The 10,533-nt window shown below is 48.1% G+C and overlaps 1 protein-coding gene and 1 non-coding gene across 4 annotated transcripts in view; both read right to left on the bottom strand.

Moving 5' to 3' along the window:
- Positions 1-10,533, bottom strand: part of ATG16L1 (autophagy related 16 like 1) — a 37,647-nt gene that overhangs the window by 2,923 nt on the left and 24,191 nt on the right. For all 3 annotated transcript variants that reach the window (XM_008527822.2, XM_008527823.2, XM_008527824.2), the window contains 6 exons: positions 9,041-9,111; positions 8,294-8,365; positions 3,028-3,148; positions 2,651-2,756; positions 389-538; positions 217-264 (listed from right to left, as the gene is read on the bottom strand). In XM_008527822.2, coding sequence (XP_008526044.2) covers positions 217-264; positions 389-538; positions 2,651-2,756; positions 3,028-3,148; positions 8,294-8,365; positions 9,041-9,111 — 568 coding nt within the window. The remainder of the gene's footprint in view (positions 1-216; positions 265-388; positions 539-2,650; positions 2,757-3,027; positions 3,149-8,293; positions 8,366-9,040; positions 9,112-10,533) is intronic.
- Positions 3,662-3,923, bottom strand: LOC139083734 (small Cajal body-specific RNA 6). The gene has a single exon (XR_011540641.1). It is a non-coding gene; the product is annotated as a small Cajal body-specific RNA 6 (non-coding RNA).

Genomic DNA, 10,533 nt, shown 5'->3' with positions numbered 1-10,533 from the left:
TTCATGCAACAACAAGGAGACACTAGAGAGAAAGGAGACAGTGACGGTGACCCCAGTACTGAACTTAACAGGTTCGCTCCTGGACACTCACTTGGGCTGAGACACCGTACTTGAGCTCACTCCCCCGTGGGAAAATGCCCACACTCTAACCTTGGACTGACCCAGGCTGGGGGGGGGAGGGGGGGGCGGGCCAGGGCAGGAAGCAGCACCACGAACCTGAACACAACTCTCGTCCAGTCAGAGCCGCACTTGAACCCAGGCGCGCTGAAACAGACGACAGGGCACTGTTACCCCGGGAGCAGCACACGCAGGACGTGAGGGCAGGGGCAGGGCCTCCGGCCATCATGCAGGCCTCAAGTGAAACCCAAACCAGCAGGCCCTCAGTTACCTAAAGGTCTGCCTGACCGCGTTTATCCGCAGGTCGATAATTTTCAGCAGGTCGTCACGGGAGCAGCTGAGGAGCTCAGTCCTTTCTGGGTTCAAGTCCAGGGCAGTGATCTTCCCCAGCAGCTCCATCTCTCGGACAACACTCTCTGATCTAAGAAAGAGATGCAAAGTCTGAGAAAATGTAACAGAGAAAGATCACAACTCTCACATTTTAACCAGGACGTTGTGCCATGGAGAAAAGCAGGGAAAAAGGCAATTCAACTAGAACGCGATACTCTTCAAGGGCGGGGAATGTGCGCCAACCTCACAAAAATAACGTCCGTGACCACTTTAATTAGTTTCCTGTCAACAGGTTCTATGGTAGTAGTTTTGAATACTACAACTCTGAACTGGGTAAGAATTAATTTCCTTGTCCATTTTGGGAATGACACAATTAACTGCCAATCAGAGCTTCTGATCAGCAGGAGCTAAGCATGGCCACTATCCCATTAGAGCTATTTCAGTTTCATCATTTCAACCCTTCTGGAGGCACACAAACTTGATCAGGTCTGGACTGTCTTACATGGAAGATGTGTGCTCTCCCGCAGGCTTCCTACCATTTGGAGTTCAGCTCAGGGGCCCTCCAAGGCCAGCTCAGTGACTCGCAGCATGGACCTGCGACTCCACGGCAGAGTCACCACCCTGAGTATCTCCTTCCTTTCATTCTCCCTGCTGCTCTCTGGGCCCCAGTACTCACCAGGTCTGTGACAGCAGTCCTGGGCAGGGCCCTGTTGCTGAGACAGCCAGAGGACGCACTGACCTCTTCTAGAGTCATTTTGCTGTAAGCTTTCAACGAAATTATTTCCTGCCTCAAACCTTAACTGAGTTTATCTTTTTATTGCTAAACACGTGGCTGGAAGCAAGCCACTCCACTTCCCTGGGACTAGAGAGTGTTCATCTGTCAAATCAGGGGTGGGCCAGGAGACTCCCAACATCCAGTTTAACTCTACAAAATTCCACGTTTCAGGTTCAAATTTCAGGTTTAAAAAAGCTAGCCAAAGGTTACGATTGCACCGTGAAGAGGTGTCTGGGAGCCCTTCTGAGCCGCATCTATAACCACAGGCTCTTCATGCCCCACTCTTCTGCCAATCAGATCACCCACTTATCTCCTAACCAAGAAGCCTCACCCTACTGGACTCCTCCTGCCACCCGACCCCTCCACGCCCCTAACTGTGGCTGGCATAGGGCTTTCCGGCTGGCTCGCTTTCTTCCCATTTCTGGCCGCTCCTCCCGGGGCAGCTCCCTAAGTGCTGGCCTCCCGTGGCTTTACGCGTCTTCAAGTAAGCCGTCCCCACGTCTTCAAAGGCCTCCTGCTCACTGAGGCCTTCTGATCTTTTCCTCCCATCCAGCTTCTCTCAAAAGTTCTGCTCCTGTTTTTCTGAACATCTATTAGAAACCACAAACTAATGTCCTGATCTGAACACGCTCTCTGCACCCCACCCCCATGTGTCCTGTATTCTCCGTCCTGCTTTACTTCCCGCTTCCTCACCCTCCACATCCAACTTCTCAATAAGCCCCGTCCAAATTCTCCCTCAACTGATGCCCCCTCCACTGCCTTGAGCTCAGATCCTCACTCACTCTTTACCATATCGCTGCTCCCCAACGCACCCTCTAAACTGCCACCAAACCCACTTGGCTCTGGGGAGCCATCCTTTGCAAAACACCCAATGGCTTACCAGATCAAGTCATTTACAAATGGCACAAAAAGCCTGTGGCAACCTGATCCCAACCCACTCTATTAGTCTCATCTGCCCGCCCTGACGTGCCCTCTCCAGCCACCCCCAGTGGCTCTGCTGTTCCGGTCGGGAACGTCTGTCAGGGCTTTTCTGCAACGTGAAGGCTGCTTGCCTGTCATTCTAATCCTGGGAGGCGCCCTCCACCATCCTAGACAAAGGAGCCCAGCTCTGCGTCAGCACACTGTGCAGACCCGGGTGTCTTGCCTGCCAGACTGCAATCGAAAGCACCTCCTACCGAGTCGTTCAACTGTGTGTATTTAGCAGCTGGGAAAGAGCCCAGTAAGTACACAGTGCATGCTCACAAGCGACGTGGAATGCAACAGTCGCTTCATGGTGAAGAACAGCACACGGTTAAGATAAACCTGAGCTGAAGCTCATTTCTGCCATTTCCGGGGAATTTAAAAACAACCCGTATACAAAGCATCATCATGGTTGTACCACGTACAGACCCCCTCATCTGCCTCCCCACCAACCTCTTGAGTATTTACCGGATGTCCCAGAAACGAATTTTCTTGTCAAAATGTCCACTCATTACACACTGCTCCGTGCAGACTATATCATTGCAGCTGGATCCTGCAAACACGGTCTTTATGCCTGAAAGAAAACCGAACACTGGTAATCAAGCAGAGGCCCCTCCATGGCTGTGCAGACAACATCCCGCCCTCTGACCCTGAGCAATTAGAACCACCCATTTGAATGAAGCCTCAGACATGAGACACTGTCACTGCCCCAGCGCCACTCTGAACATGAAACTGGACTTGAAATTCCCACTGAATCACACTAAAGGCAGGCTTTGACAGGAAACAAACACCTCCCTGGATACTGTCTCGTCATACAGATAGATAGAGAGAGTGAATTTCCTCACAGACTTTGCTGCGTAGATCCCAGAGTTTGAGGGTCCGGTCATGACTTCCAGAAACAATGCGCGCATTGTCCAGCAGGAACTTGGCCGACAGCACTTTGCCGCTGTGTCCGGTGAGTGTGTGCTGGGAGAGAGAAGAGGGCCAGGCTAAGCCTGGGGGCGCCACGTTGGGAGAGTCAGCTTCTCCGACGCCCCCAGATCCAGTCAGGAATGCTCAGAGAGGACAGGACGCTGGGGAAACACCCAGAAAGCCATCTCTGGGTGCTGTCCAGAAGTGAGTTATCAAGAGGAAGAGGATAAACCTCCTACCACAAATAACACTGAAAAAGAAAGTCCAACACTAGAAGTACAAATGCCACGTGTCCCCATCCTCAAAAAAAAGAGGGGCAGTGGGAGGACTTATTTGAAACAAGCTCTATTACAGACACCTGTCTGTACTGTTCTTGAAGCTTTTTTGTAAGTCTGGATTATATCAAATTATAAAATTCTAAAAGCCTAGATTTTACCCAGCGCCTCTGAAAGTCAGTTCCCTATCTAAAGTCAGAGTAGACAGGTTCCCTGCAGGCATAATTTACAAAAGGAAACATCAGGACTCTTTAAATAAACAATTAACCTCCCTGGGGGTTTTTCAATCAGAGGCCTCAGCTTGAACCTTCCGATCACAACCACAGATACCAGCACTGCCAACAATCAAATCCCTTCGTGACAAGCTGTGGGACGCCAACTACGCCATCGGCCCTGGGCTTGCCAAGAACACAGAACTGGGACCTCACGGAGTGTCAGCTGCCCCTTTGCCCATCAGAGCATCACTGGAGCCGGATGGAGAGAGGCATCTGGGGATGATGAAGACGCAAGGAGGGGACCTGGGGAGTCAGCCTTTTTACTACTCATCACTGACCTCTTTTCAACGTGGATCAACATGTTTATATGTGCAAAATTTCAAAGGCTCAGAAGGTATTCACTGACATTTGTTAATTAAAAAAAAAAAGGAAAGAAAAAAAGCCTTTAAAAGACTCTAATAGACTTCCCTGCAAGTGCTGACTTCCTGAGTTCCAACCCCCACTCTCGAGAGGCTCCTAGTTGTTAAACTTTGGAAACTGATCTTTCCCCTATGCGCAGTGGAGCGACTCCACGTTACACTAGAACAGAAAACTTAGGCCACATGGACTTCTCCCTTTTCAATGGGCGATGTCTGCAGATTCTAAGACTCATTTCTCCCACACTTAAACCTCTCTGAAACCGGAACAGCATCTTCCAACCGCTGCCAGCCAGGTGGCAGCTGTGCCAGAGCTGTGTGAAAACCTCCCGACCCTTCTGGTAAGATCAAGAATGCTCCAGCAACGAAGTGTACATTAAATACAGCACAGGAAGAATGATTCTGTGCAGTATAAGGCACTGTACAAATCACGGGGAGAGACAGAACAGGTATGTGTAAATTCAGTTCTACTTTAGTAAAGAACCATTTCATCATAAAATGCACTATCTTCTTTCTTACTACAAAAGGAAAATTACATTTCACAAACACAAGGAGGAAAAGACATTGCTCACAATGGGCTATGCGATTGCACTCATTTTACATACTCTAAATGCACATGTTAAAAGTTAATATTTCCATAAATTTCATGTGAAATATTCCGAAAATTTATCCATTGCTCTTTTGACATTATAGCTTAGGCAATTTTTCATGTGACAGCTGAAAGGGCATGGGCTTCGGGGTCACACTGATTTGACTTTGAACGCCCTGGGTCTCTAACATCTATGAGACTAAACCCGTCCTCAGGCTGTTTCAGTGAGGATGCAACACGGTGCCCTGTGACAAGGCACACAGCTGACAGCGTTATTTCTCTTCCTTTTTGCACACTCCCTCTTAAGAGTCTTCATAGCTACTTTAACAGCTAAATAATCTTCACGTGATGAGACCACAACTGAATTGAACTGTCCTTGGCCAGCACACACTTAGGTCACTTTCAAAGTTTCAGGATCACAAATGATGCTGTAATGAACATTTCTGAGCATACATCTCCCTCTTGACTTACTTCCTGGTGGACTAACGGACAAAGAAGAGAGACGTTTTTATTTCCTGGCGCTCCATACAGAACACGAGCTTGCTTCTGAAAAGGTCTGGACTCCTACTGATCTTGTTCTTGGTGGAAACCGAGTCCCCGCCTGAGGCCGACCAGGCTCCACCTCCATGCCCTCATCACCTGGAAGCCAGCCCTAACGGGGGCCACCTCTCCACATGACCGTCAGAGAAGGAGCAGAGCGGTTTCTCCACCCAGTGCCTCAAGTCACACCTTCGAGAGCAGCCAGGCAGTTCTGCACTATCCTTTTAGTTTTTTTAAGATTTCATTTTTCCTTTTTCTCCCCAAAGCCCCCCGGTACATAGCTGTGTATTTTTATTGTGGGTCCTTCTAGCTGTGGCATGTGGGACGCGGCCTCAGCATGGCCTGATGAGCGGTGTGTGCCATGTCCGCGCCCAGGATCTGAACTGGCGAAACCCTGGGCTGCCGAAGCAGAGTGAGTGAACTTCAGCACTCGGCCACGGGGTGGCCCCTGTCCTTTCGGATTTTGAAGGGAGTCTGTAACACCTGATACTGAAGAGTCCTCCAACAGACTCCTTTCAATCCTAGGCTGTTCCCAGGACACCTCCACTGAAAGCACGCTAAAGCACCCCCAAGCAGCTGCTCCCTGCATGCGAGTCTTTCCCAACACCACCGCTCCTCATAAAAGCTAAGGAGGCCCTGCCCAGGGCTTGGATCTGGAGTCTCAGAACATGGGTGTCCATTCATGTCCTCCAACATCCTCTGCTCACTGGGGTCTAAGCAGAAGCCAGAACCTCCCACCGCAGGGAGCCTTCTCACTTCCTGGAGGTGGGTAACAGCTCCCTGCACTTTCTCTGGGCATGGAGAACCTGTTTAAAAGGCCTCCTGATCTCCTTCAGACATTTACCGAGGGACAGGACACAGGTGGGAGCAGACAAGAGGCCCTCAAGACCAGCCAGTCCAGCAGACAAGCCCCAGCATCACCCCCCAGTTCGTCAGCCCACAGCCTGCACATGGTGCCCCAGCCGTGGAGAGCACCCTCTCCAGTGAAACTCATCCACCTCTGCAAGCTGGCCGAGTAGGAAAGCTTGCCACATGACCTGTCTCCCAGGTCTATCCTCCTGCCTCCTCCAGGGCCCCTTCTTGCTATTTCGGACCCAAAGGCTGATGCCCACCTAAAATATAAGGAAGGCTGCATGTTCGTCTTCACTAATTAGACAGATTTACTGTACCTCAGTCTAGGCTAACCCAGGCCAAGCAAACAGAGGAAAGAACACAGGCCTCAATTCCAATTCTCATCTTATTTGTTAACTGTGTGACTAGGTAATTTTATGGGCTTATCTGAGCCTCAGCTTCCTCATCTACCTACCCCACCTGGCTCCTCCTGAGGATTAAAGCTGTAGGTACACAATATACCTCAGAACTGGGTCAAACGCACAGAAGCCACTCAAGAAAAGTCCCTTCTCCTTTAGGCAAGAAACATCTGCAGAAGTACTCAACCCTGTCTTAAATGTCCAATAAGAGACAGACGCTTAAATCAAGGATGGCATACCGCAGGCCAGACTGGAATGCCGCCCTGAGAACAGGCTGGGCATCTTTTCCGCGTTTAGGGTGCAGATCTACAGGCCTCCCACTGAGACCTGTGCGAGCGTTGGCCAGATGGGAGCTGGTGCTTGAGCAGTCCTGGCCTGCCCGCAGGCCTCCACAGTCACCTCTCTGCGCCCTCATTCAGATGAGAACACAGGGCAGGCCCTTCAGCCTTCACGAGAGAACATCATGTTTGTCATCTTCATGTCTCATACTCTGCAAACCTAGCCCTGGACCTTCTTTCAACTAAGAATAAAGAATTACCACCATCTTTCAGGTATTGGCTAGCACCTAATACTGGTAATTTTGCATTTAGCTGCTTCAAGAAGATGGAAGGCCTAAGTGATGTTAACTGTGTCTCTAAGGATTTTTCCAGCTCCATCCCTACATCATCAAATCAGAACACCAGAAACCACCTAACGGACCATTCTAGCGCAGCCCCCGACAACCTCCCTGTAGATTTATCTTTAAGAAGTTCATCTCAACATCACGCCATTTTCCATGTGAGTTGATACACAAGAGCTTGTGTCAAACATTTTTTGGTAAAAAGCCTACCAATGTCAAGTTCATCCTCCATTTTCTCCTTCAGTAGCCTTTATTTAGTGAGCTGAAGTGAAGACTCCTTCAAGCTTAAGGAGAAAAGCATGTCCACATTAAGCTGTTTTTCATTAGAACAAGGCGATATAACCACCAAGTTTTGGTCTTCATCGCAGAATCCAAGAGACTCCTGGGCAGGTTTGGGTTCAGATGCAGATTTCCTGAACATCTGAGCCCCTTGTTCTCCCTTCCTGTACACTTTGTCTCCTAGCTTTTATTTCAGAGCTGTTTCTCTTTATCACAAGCGCATCCTATTATGTACTTACACGTCCTACTTTCCAGCTATACTCCGTTGGGTAATTGCTAAGTCTTGGAGCCCATAACAAACACAATTCATATGCTGGTGTTAAGATTGCTGAAGTTCAGCTAAAACTGGTAACTATCAAGTTTCTGGTTCCTATAAGCAGGAGTATCCCAAATCTTTCACAGAAATGTCAGTGTTTCCTACTGCAATTTTCTTGTTTGCTTTTTTGTGAGGAAGATTGGCCCTGAGCTAACACCTGCTGCCAAACTTCCTCTTTTTGCTTGAGGAAGATTGTTGCTGAGCTAACACCCGTGCCAATCTTCCTCTATTTAATGTGGGATGCTGCCACAGCATGGTCTAATGAGCAATGCTAGGTCCGTGCACAGGATCTGATCCTGCAAACCCCAGGCTGCCAAAGCAGAGTGCACAAACTTAACTACTATGCCAATGGGCTGGCCCTCCTACTGCAAATATTTTTAACTGAATCTTGGACAAAGTAAGAGTATAAAGTAGAAATACAAATTTTTCCAATGAGAAAAGGCAGGGGGAATCAAGTATGGTTTTCAGGAAAACACACACTATTCTCTTCATTAATCAACCTGCCACTTCCCACATTTTGTGCCCCAGTAACCACTTGAAGTTTGGAGATTATACTCTCGGCCCTCCCTACCCGCAGATGTGGAACCTGGGGACACAGAGGGCCAAGGGACTCGGGCATCAGTGGATTTTGGTATCCACAAGGGTCCCTGGTACCAATCCCCCTCAGACAACTGTACTAATTTTCTTAACTGCATCTTACCCGCAACCGATAATCATCCACAGTCCAGATTCGGCTTGCAAAATCATTTGAAGCTGCTAAGAGGTAAGATCCCTATAGGAATAAAGGGGGAAAACAAATTTTAGCCACAATAGTGGAATTCAGTTCACACAATACAAACTCCCCAAGAGTCAAGTCCAAGGAGCTCTAGATGCCCCAAACCATTCACCTGATCCCAACACCAGGCATTATCACTGGTGTGCTATCAAGTCCAGACCCTTCTGAGCTCACTCAGCCTCGCCTGAATGCTGCAGACCCTCCAGCTCAAAGTAGAACTCGTCCTCCCTTGTTCATTTTCCCCGCCACATTCATGAACAGCAAATGCTGGTTTTCTCTACACACTGTCAAAGCCGGAGAGCCCAGAGGCACTGACTCTCCCCTTGCCTCTCTTCCCAATTAACCCCTGGGAGACCTGCTCATCTCCAACACATCTAGCTAGACCCTCTCCTCTCACTTGCACTGCCCTGGCCCAAAGCGGGGCTTTTCTCAAGTCTGCAGACACTGACTGCTGGGTACCGCAGACCTGCCTGCCCCACCCAGGCTCCAACATGGTAATGGTCAGCATAGGATTTATAATCTACCTGCATCCTCCTCTAACACTGATTTGACTTAAGACAGAGCATAGCAGAAAAATCAGATGAGTTACGTTTAAATTTCAACAACGAGACATCTTAAACTATTTCTAAAAACCTCTAAACTTGCCTGTCTCCATGGGTATTAGATACTCACAGCACTGTCAAATTCAATGCTTGTAATGCCTGCGTTGCTGCCGGAGAGGGAACCCTTGAATTCACATTTGTCTGCATAAAAAGAAAGATTGAAGAAAGACAGAAAGGTAAAGCTAACAGGTAAGTTAAAACGGAGCACCTGAAATACAATGGGAGCCGATTACTTTGTTACAGAATCAAAAACAGCAAGACAGACTACTAGACAAAAATATACCATTCGTCAGTTTCGAAGAGCAAGGAAGATGGACGCAGAGGCAGAGCCTAGCATCCTGCACGTGTCCTTAAGCTGTTCCTTTCAAGAAACTTAGTGCCATAGATTCTCTTCACAAAGAGATAAGTGCAGGATTTTGAAAGCATGTCAACAGACCTAGAGGCTGAGTTTATTCAGTTCTGTTATTTCTCAGTAAAAATTTTTCTTTTTTGAAGATCAGCCCTGAGCTAACATCTGCCGCCAATCCTCCTCTTTTTGCTGAGGAAGACTGGCCCTGAGCTAACATCCGTGTCCCTCTTCCTCTACTTTATACGTGGGATGCCTGCCACAGCATGGCTTGCCAAGTGGTGCTGTGTCCGCACCTGGGATCCGAACGGGCGAACCCTGGGCCGCCGAAGCAGAACGTGCGCACTTAACTCCTGTGTCACTGGGCCGGACCCTCTCAGTAAAAATTTCTAATTTACAGAAATACATCTTTGAATTTGATCAGTATTTGTGTCAACTTAACAATCCCTTTTGTAGAGCCTGACCATTAAATTTTCAGAACCCAAGGTGTGGTAATTCTCATAAAGATCTGAAGAGAAATTTTTTCAGTTCTGTGTTACTGGCTAGTCATTAGAATGCCAGTAAAACTAGTCTGGAGTTTCTGGAATTTTTCGTTACACTTACTCTATCTCCAGGAACCATATGCTGGCAATCTAACTGCCTGCCAGGGCGCTCCCCGCTCTCTCCCCAGACCCGGCCACCCACTCCCGGGCCCTGCTGTCAGACATCTTTGGCCACCCACACGGGAACTCTAATGACGATGCAGGCACAAACTCAGAAGTGTAACAGTCACAATGACGATGTGATTAAGTTCCTTTTTTAAAGGGTAGCTTAAGGATGACCTATACAGACAAGCTAGGAAAACAACTAGGAAACCACTCTAATGAAATTCATAAAAGGGGCGCAACAGAATAGGGAACATTTCAGTGAATACTCAGTACCTCTAAATAGTAATAATGATATGAATGCTGGTTTGGAGCTGTCAAATACATTTTAGGGCCAGGATTATTAACCTGGTCAATGAACCCCTCCTCTCAATTTACTTGCAAAATATAGCAAATTTAATGCCTTCTCCTGGATCCTAGCTTTCATTAGATTTTCAAGAGTCAAAAAAAAAGTCACCCACTAATTAAGGTCTTCGTTTAGACTAGACCTTCACAGATAGAAAGATAACAGCAAATTCTAAGAAATACCTCTTTGGCTTATGCCCAAAATATCGGTCTATTTGTTTGGCAGTT

This window comes from Equus przewalskii, chromosome 5 (genome assembly GCF_037783145.1).
Source record: "Equus przewalskii isolate Varuska chromosome 5, EquPr2, whole genome shotgun sequence".
Lineage (NCBI taxonomy): Eukaryota > Metazoa > Chordata > Mammalia > Perissodactyla > Equidae > Equus > Equus przewalskii.
The sequence above is the reverse complement of the archived record's forward strand: the minus strand, read 5'-3'. Positions and strand labels throughout refer to the sequence as shown.